The following is a 16,438-nucleotide window of genomic DNA, read 5'->3' as shown; positions in this document are numbered from 1 at the left end:
GGCTCCTCAACAGCTTCTACCCCCAAACCATAAGACTGCTGAACAATTCATCAAAATCGCCACTTGACAATTTATATTGACCCCCCCCCCCCCTGTACACTGCTGCTATTTGCTGTTTGTTTATTATCTATGCATAGTCACTTCACCCCCACCTACATGTACAGATTACCTCAACTAGCCTGTACCCCCACACACTGACTCGGTACTGGTGCCCCCTGTATATAGCCTCGCTATTTTTATTGTTACTTGTTATTTTAGCCTACTTGGTAAATATTTTCTTCTTCTTTTACTGCACTGTTGGTTAAGGGCTTGTAAGTAAGCGTTTCACGGTAAAGTCTACACTTGTTGTATTCGGCGCATGTGGCAAATAAAGTTTGATTTGATTTGAAATCTGGCTGAAACCAAAAGGTGCTGTGCGATTGATTGCCTTCCTTTTTTCCCGCTCGTGTGTTGCAGCCGTGTGGAGCTGAAGAGGTTGTGTGAGATCTTCACAAGGATGTTTGCTGACCCACACAGCAAGGTGAGCCCCCAATCGAACCCCCCGTGTCTGATATAACCTTTGTTCTGACGTGAAGCTAATGTACTTACTGTACTAACTAACTGTCTGTTTTTGTGTCGCATGGTGGTCTTTGCGGGGGATTTATAACATCAGCGAGTAAGTGTTTTTGTCCTTCACTTTTTAATAGCAATGCAATCGAATCCAACTATTCAGAAAGTTGATTGGTTAATTATTGATGTTCTGTATGTTGTCCTACTGTAATAGTCCTTAACAGTGAAGTAAATATGTATAGCCTATTATTGACTGACTGGGTGGTCACTGTGTCAGGTGTTCAGTATGTTTCTGGAGACCCTGGTAGACTTCATCACCCTGCACAGAGAGGATGTGCAGGACTGGCTGTTTGTCCTGCTCACCCAGCTGCTGAAGAAGATGGGAGCTGACCTCCTGGGTTCCGTACAGGCCAAGGTCCAGAAGGCTCTGGACGTCACCAGGTCAGAACTAAAGCCCCATCTCTATTACCGTTTTCACACAGGTCATTTTTTTCTTCATCCACTTTTTGCTTTTCAGCACGATTCCACCCACTATGGTGGATGTGTAACCAGGCCAGCTCGGTACAGCTTGGTTTGGCTCTGCTTGGTAGTGTGAAAAGCCCTTAGATGTTGCTTTTGTCTGTTTGTAGATTTTCTAGTGCAGTGTTCCCCAACTGGTGACCCGCGGGATCGAATTTGTCCCACGAGTGGTTTTATTTGTCCCCCCATGTTTTCTGAGCAAAAAAATATTTTTTGCATTTTCATTGCTGGACATACATTTTTTTTTATCAGGTCCAGGTGATTTTAATTTTGGAAATCTGTTCCTAAGTATTTCCACGCATAAAAGAGAGACATGATGATAATATACAAATGAGGTTTGAAATTATTATGTTTTAGTCAAATATTATATCGGTTTGCAGTCAATTTGCCAACTACAAATTATTTGTAATTAGGTACCATGACAATCCACGCAAAAATCGTCCCTTGCCTGAATCTAGTTGATGATCCCTGTTCTAGTGGATCAATCCCTCTCATCTCATGCCTTTTTCTATTTCTTTTCCTCTCTCTTTCCCAGGGACTCATTCCCGTTCGACCAGCAGTTTAACATCCTGATGCGTTTCATCGTGGACCAGACCCAGACCCCCAACCTGAAGGTCAAGGTGGCCATCCTGAGGTACATTGAGTGCCTGGCCCGTCAAATGGACCCCGCGGACTTTGTCAACTCCAGCGAGACACGCCTGGCCGTCTCCCGCATCATCACCTGGACCACGGAACCAAAGAGCTCCGACGTCAGGAAGGTGGGTCGAGTTGGGGTTGTTTGTTTCCATAGCAACAGCGTCAGACACTTGAAAAAAAATTGACTTTGTGTTTCACAGGGACAATGCACATTAATCAGCATTTCTGTAAATGTCCCAGATTTAACCAGCTGGCGAACTGATCAGCCGAAGCTCTAAAAGAACTATTGTTTGCTGGCTTTTTTGCTTGTTTTTATTTTTGTATTTTAAACGGATAATTTCCCCACCCTACCCGTCGGTCGACCCCCAACCCCAGAGCTTCCACCATAGCTGGGCAGGTGAGGAGTTGTCAGGCAGGCCCAGCACCACCGTAGCCTCTCTACCTGGAGAGGGGAACGTGGAGGAGCGGTGCAAGCAGGTAGTAGAGCCCCCCGGCCCATCAGTCAGCTGCACGGTCGGCAGACTGCCTAACATAACCTCCTCAAGCCTGGGCTCTCTGTCTCTAATCCAACTTCGCCTTGCTGGCAGACACAGAGTTGTTTCTGCTTTATAACTGTGAATGTAAATGACAGTGCAGGGGTGGGAATGGGGACTGAAATGGCTCTGAATGAGCCAGAACAGTTGTTTCTGCTTTCAAAGTTTTCTTCATAATGAGTGAATGTTAAAGCGGCAATCAGCAGTTGAAAAGATAACAAGGTGTTGACCCCACCACTGTTTTGCTAAAAATCTGGGAGATTGGGCTGGAGAAATCCACTCTCAAATTCATAGACCGAGCTAGGGATGCAAGGACTAACCATCCATGATATCACAATGATAGTTTTAACTATGTTTTGAGGCTGTACCGTGTTTGTTTTACATTTACTTTGTTTACAAACAATGGAGTTAAATAAGCTAATATCTGGGTACATATAATTAATTTATAAGTCAAAACGTTTATGTTGCAACTGCAGATTGCCCCTTTAAGCGACGGGGTGGGAATGGGCAACACAATGGCTCTGAATGTGCGGTAATATTGCGTTTTTTCTAATAGCCTGTGCTGCTGTTACTTGTTACTCATAGTTCTTGTATATCTGCAGTGACCAGGTTTGGTTGACCAACATGCATGGAATTTCACCCGAGAGCATTGTGATGCTGGTTTTGAACTGGTTTACGAGAACTGACATTGGTTTTAACTCGCCTGACTAACTGAATGCTAGCTGAACCTAAACGAGTGTGTGCTTCTGTATTTCCGTGCGGTGCGTATGGATCATGTGTTTGTCAGTACGTTGACTGATGTGTCTCGTGGTTCCGTAAGAGCAGAATGGGCTTGTCGGATGTTCCCTCTCTTCTCTAAGGGCCAAATATTACCATGAAATGCACTTCGCTGTTGCGTGGTATCGCATATCAATGTTAGTGGGGAAAAAAGTGAACGCCCTCTTTGATGACCTCTAACCATTGACCTCGCTGTGACCCTTTAATCCCCAGGCGGCCCAGGTGGTTCTGATCGCCTTGTTCGAGCTGAACACCCCAGAGTTCACCATGCTGCTGGGGGCCCTGCCCAAGACCTTCCAGGACGGAGCCACTAAACTGCTGCATAGCCACCTCCGGAACTCCAGCAGCACCGGCGTGGTAAGACCTGACTCTGACGTTCACGTGTACTCAACGTCTTAGAGAGGATGAGACTGAGCAGGGCTAAAATGGCTGGATCCCAAATATCTACTCACCATGAGAAGAAGATTAGGGAATTTGTCCAGGAAGGTCCTCTTCTCACTGGCACCGTTAGCCATCAACCTAAACCTTGCTTGCTGTAACATGGACAATTGTAATCTAAACATACAGGGATAGCATCATATGATTAAGCAATAAAGACTGAGGAGGTGTGGTATATGGCCAATATACCACGGCTAAGGGCTGTTCTTAGCGTGCCTGGATACAGCCCTTAGCCGTGGTATATTGGCCATATATCACAAACCCTGAGGTGCCTTATTGCTATTTATAAACTGGTTACCAACGTAATTGGAGCAGTAAAAATAACTGTTTTGTCATACCCGTGGTATACGGTCTGATATACTACGGTTGTCAGCCAATCAGCATTCAGGGCTCGAACCACCCGGGTTTATAATGTACTCTACCTGCTCCGATTCTGTGTGATCCGCAGGCTTCTCCCAGTAGCACCATGGGACGGACTCCTCCCCCACCTCGCCACACCAGCAGTCGCAGCAGCCCACTCACCTCTCCCACCAACTGCTCCCATGGGGGAGGGCTCTCTCCCAGGTAGGTTTGACGTAACCTTTTAATACCTGGTCCCCAACACACCGTAGAAGTTAGTTACATCACTACTAACTTAACTAACAACGACAACAAGTAGTCGTCGTCCCCCCCCCTCCCCGCTCGACTCTGTTCCCTCCTCACATCTCTCTTTTTCTCCCTCGCGCCTCTATCCCCACTTTTTCCCTCCCTCCCTCCCTCCCTCCCTCCCTCCCTCCCTCCCTCCCTCCCTCGCCGTGCTCTGGGCACATTACAGTCGGCTATGGGGTTGGAGTGCCGATGGCCTGTCAAAGTACCCCCCTCCCTTCCCTTCTCCTCTCTCCTCCACCCCTGCTGCCCCCTCCCTGAAGACCCTACGAAGTGCTTTCTCTCCCAGGTACATTGTCACATAGCTGTGTCACCCTTGATTTGTCCCAACCCCAAGGGTCTATTTTGTTTTTCACTTCATTTCTTTTTTTTTTTTCATTCCGCAGCAGCTATCTGTGCTCTCATGTGCCCACATTTCTCATTCCGCAGCAGCTATCTGTGCTCTCATGTGCCCACATTTCTCATTCCGCAGCAGCTATCTGTGCTCTCATGTGCCCACATTTCTCATTCCGCAGCAGCTATCTGTGCTCTCATGTGCCCACATTTCTCATTCCGCAGCAGCTATCTGTGCTCTCATGTGCCCACATTTCGGAGGATTCACCACATTAACACCTTGACTGTTCCACTCTGTCTCTTCAACACATACTGTTCTGCACGGTTGATCTTTTACATGAGGAAACTGCTTGAAATGACATCCTTACGTACTCGGTAAATAAAATGGCATCGTTTCAACCAGTTTTTCCCCCCTGCTTTTGCCCACTGGGCAGACGTCTTGTTCCTGTGGTGGTGTTGTATGTTAGTGTCGTACTTGAATAATAACCCTCCCCTCGCGATGTGACCTGAAGCATGTTGGAGTACGACACAGAGAACCTGAACACCGATCAGATCTATAGCTCCCTGCGAGGCGTCACTGAGGCCATCCAGAACTTCAGCTTCCGCAGTCAGGAGGACCTCATGGAGCCAGGCAGAGGCAAGAGAGAGGACACGGTGAGGGGCTTGGGCAATTCCCTACTATTCTCCACTCACTCACTCACTGCCTCCCCCTCATTGATTTAAAATATTTGGATTGGTGTTAGAATAGACTAGAGGGAGTGTCTTCCCACAGCCCATTCCTTTTAAATCCAGAGGGGGGAGTGAACAAGTGCACTTGTTTGGCAACTGTTCTCTTTGGTGAATATATTTCTTTTCTCTAGAATGGACATGCATACATTTAGTTATTTTTATAAAACTGTACGTTTGTTATGTTACGTTTTGTCAAAAGTCTTGTTTCTCCTCAGCCGGGTGTTGGAACAGCATCACACTCTGGTGTCGACGTGGTGGAGGGGCCCGGGGGTCGCACGGCCCTGGACAACAAGACCTCCCTACTCAACACCCCCTCCCCGCGTTCCTTCTCCGGGCCCCGGGGCCGCGACTACAACCCCTACAACTACACAGACACCATCAGCGCCTACGACAAGGCTGCCCTGAGAGAGACGGTGTACGAGGACGACGTGGAGCAGCTTCGAGAGGGTGAGGCTGTCTCAAGGGTCTGAAATGGCACCCTGTTCCCTATGTAGTGCACTACTTTTGACCACCCTATTCCTTACATAGCGCTGGTCAAAAGTAGTGAGCTGTATAGGGATAGGGTGCCATTTTGGATGGTCATAAAACATTTAAGCAATAAGGCCCAGGTGTCGTATATAACATAAACCACTGAGGGGCGTTATTGCTGTTATAAACTGGTTGTCAGCCAATCAGCATTTAGGGCTTGAACCACCCTGTTTATAATAGGCTATATATTAGCTGTAAGGTAAGACCCCCCCTCTCAACCCTCTTCCTTGCAGGCCGCCAAGAGTGTGGTGGAGAGAACAAGATGCTGCGCACCAAGAACAGTTCCCCTGCGGAGCAGCTGGAACTGGTGATTGATTGAATTCGTTTGACAATAAAAAAAAATCTCTGTGTTTTTACTACTTACTACTGATCTATGTGTAATTCTATGGTCACTGACTAATATCTGTTGTGGTCGTTGAAAGGTGGGTGAGCTGCTGAAGGAGCTGTCTAACCCCAGTGAGAGGCCAGAGGAGAGGAGGGGAGCCCTGGTGGAGCTGCTGAAGATAGCCCGGGAGGACAGCCTGGCAGTGTGGGAGGAACACTTCAAAACCATGCTGCTCCTGCTGCTGGAGACCCTGTCAGACCAAGATGTAAGGACTCTGGAGGATAGGAGAAATGGATGGATGGAGAGACACAAAGTAAACTCCTGTCCTGGGAGCCATGCCACAATCTGATGTTTTAATCCACTGTTTTTCCTTCCACTGTCTCTGAGTGGTTGGTTCTGAGCATGTCGCGTCCTTTTCCCCCAACCTGCAGCACACCATCCGGGCCCTGGCACTACGAGTGCTGAAGGAGATCTTACGTAACCAGCCGGCCCGCTTCAAGAACTATGCAGAACTCACCATCATGAAGACTCTGGAGGCACACAAAGACTCCCACAAAGAGGTAGCTCTCACTGGCTGTCTCTGTCTATGAGGCTCTGCTTTAGAGGACATGCTAAGTCTACACATCTTGAGTTAATAGCTTTCATCTCTGTGATGATGTGTTAGTTTTTTTATGGAGTTAATAGCACATCGAAATAAAATTATGAAAAGACTGTCGGGATCAAATATAGTCTTGCCTGTACCAGTCAAAAGTTTGGACACATCAACTTATTCAAGGGTTTTTCTTAATTTTTTACTATTTTCTACATTGTAGAATAATAGTGAAGACATCAAAACTATGAAATAACACATATGGAATCATGTAGTAACCAAAAAAGTGTTAAACAAATTAAAATATTTTATATTTGAGATTCTTCAACGTAGCCACCCTTTGCCTTGATGACACTCTTGGCATTCTCACAACCAGCTTAATGAGGAATGCTTTTCCAACAGTCTTGAGGGAGTTCCCACATATGCTGAGCTGCTTTTCCTTCACTCTGCGATCCAATTTATTCCAAACCATCTCAATTGGGTTGAGGTCGGGTGATTGTGGAGGCCAGGTCACCTGATGCAGCACTCCATCACTCTCCTTGGTCAAATATCCCTTACACTGTCTGGAGGTGTGTTTTGGGTCATTGTCCTGTTGAAAAACAAATGAATAAGTCCGAATAAGCGGAAACCAGATGGGATGGCGTATCGCTGCAGAATGTTGTTTTAGCCATGCTGATTAAGTGTGCCTTGAATTCTAAATAAATCACCAGCAAAGCATCCCCACACCATCACACCACCTCCTCCATGCTTCACGGTGGGAGCCACACATGTGGAGATCATCCGTTCACCTAGAGATGGTGGTTGGAACCAAAAATCTCACATTTGGACTCATCAGACCAATGGACAGATTTCCACCGATCTAAAGTCCATTGTTTGTGTTACTTGGCCCAAGCAAGTCTTTTCTTCGTATTGGTGTCCTTTAGTAGTGTTTCTTTGCAGAAATTCGACCATGAAGGCCTGATTCACACAGTCTCCTCTGAACAGTTGATGTTCAGATGTGTCTGTTACTTGAACTCTGTGAAGCATTTATTTGGGCTGCAATTTCTGAGGCTGGTAACTCTAATGAACTTGTCCTCTGCAGCAGAGAACTCTGCGTCTTCCTTTCCTGTGGCGGTCCTCATGAGAGCCAGTTTCATCGAAGCGCTTGATTGTTTTTGCGACTGCACATGAAAAAACATTCAAAGTTCTTGAAATGTTCCGCATTGACTGACCTTCGTGTCTTAAAATAATGATGGACTGTCGTTTCTCTTTGCTGAGCTGTTCTTGCCATAATATGGACTTGGTATTTTACCAGATAGGGCTTTCTTCTGTATACCCCAACTACCTTGTCACAACACAACTGATTGGCTCAAGAAATTCCACAAATGAACTTTTAACAAGGCACACCTGTTAATTGAAATGCATTCCAGGTGACTACCTCATGAAGCTTGTTGAGAGAATGCCAATAGTGTGCAAAGCTGTCATCAAGGCAAAGGGTGGATACTTTGAAGAATAACAAATATATATCATATATTTTGATTTGTTTAACACTTTTTTGGTTACTACATGATTCCATGTGTTATTTAATAGTTTTGCTGTCTTCACTATTATTCTACAATGTAGAAAATAGTAAAAAATAAAGAAAAACCCATGAATGAGTAGGTCTGTCCAAACTTTTGACTGGTACTGTACATGTACCCTTCTCTGCCAATAAACCAAAATGAACCCATTCCATGATCAACCATTTCACCCTCCTCACTCTACCCAGGTTGTGCGGGCAGCAGAGGAGTCAGCCTCCACCCTGGCCGGCTCCATCCACCCAGAACAGTGTATCAAGGTGCTGTGTCCCATCGTCCAGACGGCTGACTACCCCATCAACCTGGCTTCCATCAAGATGCAGACCAAGGTGATAGAACGCATCACCAAGGAGTCCCTCCACCAGCTGCTGCCTGACATCATACCAGGACTACTGCAGGTAAAAAGGGCTTTATAGATCAAGTTGAATGATTGGTTAGTCCATTGGTTGATTTATTGATGTGCTTACTGATTGGTTGACGCGGAAGCACTTGAAATGTATCTACTTCAAATAGAAGCACTTGATATTTATCTATTTCCAGTACAGTGTTGATGCTTGGGGTTTAGTTACATAAGATAATGACTTTCTGTCCTTGGGATTATGCCACACTGTCTAGACACTGAGTATATACAAAACATTAAGGACACCTGCTCTTTCCATGATATAGACTGACCAGGTGAAAGCTATGATCCCTTATTGATGTCGCCTGTTGAATCCACTTCAATCAGTGTAGATGAAGGGGAGGAGACAGGTTAAAGAAGGAATGTTAAGCCTTGACATCAAATGTATTTATATAGCCCTTCTTACATCAGCTGACACCTCAAAGTGCTGTACAGAAACCCAGCCTAAAACCCCAAACGGCAAGCAATGCAGGTGTAGAAGCACGGTGGCTAGGAAAAACTCCCTAAAAAGGCCAAAACCTATGAAGAAACCTAGAGAGGAACCAGGCTATGAGGGGTGGCCAGTCCTCTTCTGGCTGTGCCGGGTGGAGATTATAACAGAACATGGCCAAGATGTTCAAATGTTCATAAATGACCAGCATGGTCAAATAATAATAATCACAGTTGTCGAGGGTGCAACAAGTCAGAACCTCAAGAGTAAATGTCAGTTGGCTTTTCATAGCCGACCATTGAGAGTATCTCTACCGCTCCTGCTGTCTTTAGAGAGTTGAAAACAGCAGGTCTGGGACAGGTAGCACGTCCGCTGAACAGGTCAGGGTTCCATAGCCGCAGGCAGAACAGTTGAAACTGGAGCAGCAGCACGGCCAGGTGGACTGGGGACAGCAAGGAGTCATCATGTCACGTAGTCCTGAGGCATGGTCCTAGGGCTCGGCTCAGGTCCTCCGAGAGAAAGAAAGAAAGAGAGAATTAGAGAGAGCATACTTAAATTCACCCAGGACACCGGATAAGACAGGAGAAATACTCCAGATATAACAGACTGACCCTAGCCCCCCGACACATAAACTACTGCAGCATAAATACTGGTGGCTGAGACAGGAGGGGTCAGGAGACACTGTGGCCCCATCCGACGATACCCCCGGACAGGGCCAAACAGGAAGGATATAACCCCACCCACTTTGCCAAAGCACAGCCCCCACACCACTAGAGGGATATCTTCAACCACCAACTTACCATCCTGAGACAAGGCCGAGTATAGCCCACAAAGATCTCCGCCACGGCACAACCCAAGGGGGGGCACCAACCCAGACAGGAAGACCACGTCAGTGACTCAACCCACTCAAGTGACGCACCCCACCTAGGGACGGCATGGAAGAACACCAATAAGCCAGTGACTCAGCCCCTGTAATAGGGTTAGAGGCAGAGAATCCCAGTGGAGAGAGGGGAACCAGCCAGGCAGAGACAGCAAGGGCGGTTCGTTGCTCCAGAGCCTTTCCGTTCACCTTCACACTCCTGGGCCAGACTACACTCAATCATAGGACCCACTGAAGAGATGAGTCTTCAGTAAAAACTTAAAGGTTGAGACCGAGTCTGCATCTCTCACATGGGTAGGCAGACTATTCCATAAAAATGGAGCTCTATAGGAGAAAGCCCTGCCTCCAGCTGTTTGCTTAGAAATTCTAGGGACAATTAGGAGGCCTGCGTCTTGTGACCATAGCGTACGTGTAGGTATGTACGGCAGGACCAAATCGTAAAGATAGGTAGGAACAAGCCCATGTAATGCTTTGTAGGTTAGCAGTAAAACCTTGAAATCAGCCCTTGCCTTAACAGGAAGCCAGTGTAGGGAGGCTAACACTGGAGTAATATGTTCAAATTTTTGGGTTCTAGTCAGGATTCTAGCAGCCGTATTTAGCACTAACTGAAGTTTATTTAGTGCTTTATCCGGGTAGCCGGAAAGTAGAGCATTGCAGTAGTCCAACCTAGAAGTAACAAATGGATTGTGTATGTGTACCATTCAGTTGTGCCATTCAGAGGGTGAATGGGCAAGTCCAAATTTTGGAAGTGCCTTTGAACAGGGTACCAGGTGCCAGGCGTACCGGTTTGTGTCAAGAACTGCAACGCTGCTGGGTTTTTCACACTCAACAGTTTCCCGTGTGTATCAAGAATGGTCCACCACCCAAAGGACATCGAGCCAACTTGGGCCAGCATCCATGTGGAACGCTTTCGACACCTTGTAGAGTCCATGCCCCGACGCAAAAGGGGGGGGGGGGGCTGAAACTCAATATTAGGAAGGTGTTCCTAATGTTTGCTGTACTCAGTGTATGTCTAGTATTGTTCTGATGTCTCTCTCTGTGTACAGGGGTACGACAACACAGAGAGCAGTGTGAGGAAGGCCAGTGTGTTCTGTCTGGTGGCTGTCTACTCTGTCATCGGTGAAGAGCTGAAGCCCTACCTGGCCCAACTCACAGGAAGCAAGGTACACTACCGTCTCATCTCAGCACCCTGTCTGGGTCGGTCTCAAATGGCACCCTGTTCCCTACGTAGTGCACTAGGAAATAGGGTGCCACTTGGGACACAGACAATGTCTTTAATTCCCTTCTCTTTTTTTTCTTCAAGATCTACTGGTTGCAGAATGTTTTTCAATATCTTGAATCGCCATGTTGGGATGTGTTGGTTTCATTCAGCGTCTTTACTATCCCACCAGATGAAGCTGCTGAACTTGTACATAAAGAGAGCCCAGACGTCCACCAGCAACAGCAGCAGCTCCTCAGACATCTCCTCATATTAATGAACATGGCCCTCTGGCTCCATCCATGTGTGTGCAGGTACATACAGTACAGGGTTATGTTCATAGGGCACCAATCGGTGCAAAACAGAATGAAACAGGAAGGGACAACCTGGACTACTGGTCCAATTAGAAACACTAATTTTCTTTTTACCGTTTTCAAATATTTTTCATGGCGTGCCCTAATGAACGTGACTCAGATAGGGAAACAGTTGTGCCTCAATCTTTCTTTCCAGACCTCCTTGTGGTTTTAATGTATTCTAATAAAGGCTGTAGGCTGTTCCTTGTTGGGAAACCCTATGCCTGTTGCAATCAGTATTTTATTTCCTTCTGTTTTGTCGTCTTGTAAATACGTTTATTCCACATTTTATTAAGATACGAATGTGACACTACTTCAGACCTAGTCGAATGAATGTAAAGAGCTTTGAATGAAACCTGAGTCCTTTATAAACCGTCTGAAAGGTTTTAATGTTGATGGAAGCAGAGTGTCGCTCTGCACACAACCGCCTCATTGCCTCTAGTGTTCCTTCTCGCAATGGACAGATAGGCTTATTTGGAAACGTGTTGTTTGGTTATTTGTAAAGGGGCAGTTTAAAAATGGCGATTTCGATAGTAATTGTTCCATAGTATTTGCCGTCTGAAGAATTTGTTCTTAGTGACGATGCTATGTTTTTAAGCCTGTATTTAAAGAATAATCTTTGTGAAGCGGTAGAATTTCTTAGTTAGTGAGAATCTAAAAAATAAAATAAAAAACCGTTCATTTCCATTAGTGGGAGAAGATCATTTGGCTGGCCAATGATTAGTACATGCAGTGAAAAGCTGTGTTGAATAAGCCTCTGTAAACTGCCTATGTGTGTAACACCTGTGTTGACTGTGTGATTTGGGCCCAACAACTGGTGAAGGAATGTTTTCCCCTTTCACAAGGATTACAATCTCACCCTTCATACATTATTACGGAAGGGGAGTTATTGGTTGAGTTGGTGGGGTTTGAGTCTGCTGTTTTTTGTGCTTTAACATTCGGGCACGTTGTAATGAGTCAAAACTACTGGGATCTGAAGTATTCTTGCAAATGTAAAACCGCAATGAAGAGTCCTAGAATTTTCAAATGTGAAATATTTTGTCTAAAATCTAAATATGGGCAGTACCTATTCGTCACATAGTAGAAAGACCTTGACAATCTGACGTTTTAGTCGATAATCTAAGGACATTTTAAGTGCCAGTGCAATTTTCTTTTTTTTTACAATTTAAAGACAGGAAAAAAAAGAGGTAAGAAGTTTTGTCTTTTAAATTGAATCCAGCAATAATTAATTAGTTACAAAAAATCCAACTTACTTGGATGAACTTTTTTGTCAAAGCACTGTAAATGACCATTGTAAGTTAACCAACCTTGTTTGAAATGTATAGATGTCATTTTTATGCTCACCTATGAAATGTTACTGCTGCTTTAGAAATACTAATCATGGCGTTAAACCTAATGTATTTTACTCTCCTTATTCTGAATGTTAAAGGTACAGTTGTTTCGGTTAGAACAAGAATTCAGAGTTTGGGTCAATTCCATTTCAATTCAGAAATTCCAATTCCCAATTTTCCTCAATGCTTGTCAATGGGGATAAAAATGAAATTGGAATTTCAGTTTACTTCCTGATTTGATTGAAATGAATTGAGCCCAACCCTGTTAAAAGTCAAGATAAAGGTGGCGTGTTACTGAGAACACTATCGGGCCTTACTGTTTCTGTAGTACGGTTTCACTACATTGACTGTTAAATGTACTGTAACAGTGCACAATGTTTCTGTTTTCTCAAATGTGAGAACTCATAGCAATTTTATCAGCTATGGCTATGACCAAGTCCAAAATGTTGTCAAATACAAACACAGTATTTCTTTTGTTAGACCTGCCTGTTGCAATTGAATCAAAAATGAAACTTAAAATGAGTGTTTTGTACAGTACTTTTAATCATTGATTCACAAACTTGTTATAAAAAGAGAGTCAGAGAGAGACCTCATTTGCATGCAAGGGAACATGCAAATATTATACCCAGCAACCTCGATGATTAACTAACATTCCCAACTCTGACTTTATGTTGAAGAAACGTTGCTTCTAATCTATGAATGTCTGGTCAGCTTGTATTATATAACACACACACACACACTATTGATATCCATCACAGCTACCAAGCTAGGGCTGATTTAACAGACCAAACATTGTATACTATACTGTAATTGTATGCTGTGTGCACACATTGGCCTGTATCAAAAACCAAACCCTATTATCCTCAAGCCATGTATCTTGAGCGTGTATTTGCTTGTGCCTTGTTTTTTTTTTTTTACAGTATACCTGCAATATTAATCCATACTAATAGCTTCTGAATACTGTTTTGAATTGTTATTTTTGCCCCCATTTTGAAATACTGTATTATATGTCATGAATTAGACAGGAAATGTGTTGCGTCGAAGACCAAGGTTATGTCCCAAGTGGCACCCTATTCCCTACCTAATGCACTACTTTTGACCAGAGCCTTGTGGGACCCGGTCAAAAGTAGTGCCCTATATAGGGCATAAGGTTCCATTTGGGATGCATCCCAAGGCTGCTGTAAATAAAGCCAATAGTTTAATGGCAGTATTTTCCACAGATGTAATATTGGCTTGGCTGTTCTATGCCTTGTGAACCATTTACAATGCATGCTTATTTTGTTTAGCTCCAGTCATTGTTTTATCCCTCCCGTACCTATATTTATATACCGTCTGTTATATTTTCTGTGCATTATGACTGTACATATTTCATGTTTTGTTCACTTCTTTCACCCGTGATAGAATTTGTTGAAATTTAAACTTGAAATAAACCGACTTCAGTCCCTGTCCGAAGCATGTAATCACATATGTTGTATATTTGAAGTATAAACTGAGAGCAGATATACAGCACCTTCACGAGAATGTGGGAGAAAAAAAATCTCCTGCAGGACATGGGAATAGCAGCAGATGGCGCTCTTTGCATTTTCTTGAGAGGAAAAGCATCCTCTGTGTATTTATTTAATATATTTTTTTGAAATAATTTTGGCTGCAAAAGTAGGCTACCACGGTCCTCCACCCTCTCCGCTTCTAACCACTTTCCTTCCATTGAAAATGAATGGGAAGCGGCGTTTCACCGCGCGCACCGCGTGCTAGTGTACACGGCATTAGAGGAGGCAAACTGAAAGTTGAATTGAACAGTTATTAGTTGTCCTGCTGCTCCTATGGTCTCACAGGTGCACTGTAGCCTTCCCCGATCAGAGGTAGGATAGAGGGCACAGGCCATTACACTTAGGATGTGGTGAATCAGCAATGAGACTGCAGACGCTCATTTGTCACTGCAGCATCAGGCTCACCAATAAAGAGTGGAAAAACACTATCGCCACCTGCATCATTAGTGATGAAAAATAAAGTGTTAGTAGGCTAGCCAGCTTTGAAGTGGATTCCCTGTATTGTTTGTTACAATCGGCAGCATATGATTAAATTAACATTGGGGCAAATGTGTAACCATTGAGACATCCAGGTTTTACAAGCTTTAACTAGGCATTCATCTTTGAACTCTTCTGGATCACCCAAGACTCCAAAAGGTCCTTTTCAATTCGAGATCAAAAGCTGAAGGAGAAACGGTGCAGTAGCTACAGTGCGTGGCCTGTCAGGCAGCTACCTAGTCTCCACCGTCCTTAATACCCTAAAACAGTCTCATTAAGGCTGGTATCTCTCTGCGGTGGCCGCGTCTCATCTCCGACACGCAACCACCAAGGTCTGCTCTACTCGGCTCTATTAGTATTCACACGCTGTTGAAAATTAATTTTACTAAAGCCCCCTCCATTTCCACTGCTCCGGCCAACCCCCTTCTGTTTAAAGATCTTTATGGTGTATGATTAGCACACATTTCCCCAAGCATGCAGGGGAGTGGCGGCTGGGTCGGGAGGTCGCCATAATGAAAGAAAACAACTTCATTGTGAGATGACTAGGCCATAAATCATCGGCCATTTTCTATAAATCACGGCAGATGGCAGGGAGCGGTGTGGGGACTCATGGGAGCTCGTATGCCCCTGTGCATGATGGGAATGGTGGTAGCATTACCGCGGCAGCAGACGCTGGCAGACTAAGAGGTCAGTGAGGAGAGGAAGACAGTGAGGTAGAGCAGGCAGTGGGGGAGAGAGGAGAGGTTTCCTTCCTGTTGTGTGTGTGTGTGACTGCACTACCGTACCTGCCTGATGAGCAGCAGGACCCCGGAGGTCTCGGTAACAGCACCTCTCTAGGCTGCCCTCCGTTTAAGGTGTCTAATCTGCCTGTTTAATATGGAAGGGCCCTCATCAGGCCCCTGGCTTAGTCCCCCAGCTGTAGAGAGCAGATCAGCACCAGTGTCAAACTGACACTAGATGTCTGCTGATCTGGGAATCCAGGAGGTGAATTTCTCTGTTTTATTATTCAGGATGATAAGAAACTGAACAAAGTAGGATTCAGGGATTGATGTGATATTCAGTGATTTAAGCAGTCTGAACACACCACATTTCATGTCATTTCAAGCCAGCAGAGAGCCACTTCTAGTTAAAAGGATGTTCCGCAGAAAATAATTCAATCTGATGATAAAACTAAAAAAACTAAAACACCTCACAAACACTCTAATTCAATGCCTGTTGTGATTGTATCCCTTCTGAAGATGTCTGATGTGAAATATACAGCACCAGTCAAAAGTTTGGACACACCTACTCATTCAAGGGTTTTTCTTTATTTTGACTATCTTCTACATTGTAGAATAATAGTGAAGACGTCAAAACTATGAAATAACACATATGGAATCATGTAGTAACCAAAAAAGTGTTAAAAAAATCCAAATCTATTTTATAGTTGAGATTCTTCAAAGTAGCCACCTTTAGCCTTGATGCCAGCTTTGCGGACTCTTGTACATTTTTTTTTTTTTAAATAAGAAAAACTCTTCAATGAGTAGGTGTGTCCAAACTTTTGACTGGTACTGTATATGTTTTTAAAGTAGCGATTTAATTACACTGTAATTACACTATCATCAATCTACTCACTGTATGTACAGTATGTCTTAAAGGCGTTCTGTCAAATTGGTTGGTGACTTA

The 16,438-nt window shown here is 44.5% G+C and overlaps 1 protein-coding gene across 24 annotated transcripts in view; it reads left to right on the top strand.

Moving 5' to 3' along the window:
• Positions 1-14,201, top strand: part of LOC106574260 (CLIP-associating protein 1-B) — a 41,671-nt gene extending 27,470 nt beyond the window's left edge. For 10 of the 24 annotated variants that reach the window (XM_014150025.2, XM_014150030.2, XM_014150028.2 and 7 more), the window contains 16 exons: positions 457-520; positions 653-655; positions 827-990; positions 1,604-1,826; positions 2,080-2,181; positions 3,228-3,371; positions 3,901-4,016; positions 4,267-4,386; positions 4,943-5,084; positions 5,375-5,606; positions 5,921-5,994; positions 6,110-6,277; positions 6,444-6,572; positions 8,349-8,555; positions 10,914-11,030; positions 11,259-14,201. In XM_014150025.2, coding sequence (XP_014005500.1) covers positions 457-520; positions 653-655; positions 827-990; positions 1,604-1,826; positions 2,080-2,181; positions 3,228-3,371; positions 3,901-4,016; positions 4,267-4,386; positions 4,943-5,084; positions 5,375-5,606; positions 5,921-5,994; positions 6,110-6,277; positions 6,444-6,572; positions 8,349-8,555; positions 10,914-11,030; positions 11,259-11,342 — 2,089 coding nt within the window. In that variant the 3' untranslated portion in view covers positions 11,343-14,201. The remainder of the gene's footprint in view (positions 1-456; positions 521-652; positions 656-826; positions 991-1,603; positions 1,827-2,079; positions 2,182-3,227; positions 3,372-3,900; positions 4,017-4,266; positions 4,387-4,942; positions 5,085-5,374; positions 5,607-5,920; positions 5,995-6,109; positions 6,278-6,443; positions 6,573-8,348; positions 8,556-10,913; positions 11,031-11,258) is intronic. The other 14 variants (XM_045697601.1, XM_014150033.2, XM_014150035.2 and 11 more) reach the window with 6 other exon arrangements.
• Positions 14,202-16,438: the final 2,237 nt, after the last annotated feature.

This window comes from Salmo salar, chromosome ssa16 (assembly GCF_905237065.1).
Source record: "Salmo salar chromosome ssa16, Ssal_v3.1, whole genome shotgun sequence".
NCBI lineage: Eukaryota > Metazoa > Chordata > Actinopteri > Salmoniformes > Salmonidae > Salmo > Salmo salar.
The sequence above is the reverse complement of the archived record's forward strand: the minus strand, read 5'-3'. Positions and strand labels throughout refer to the sequence as shown.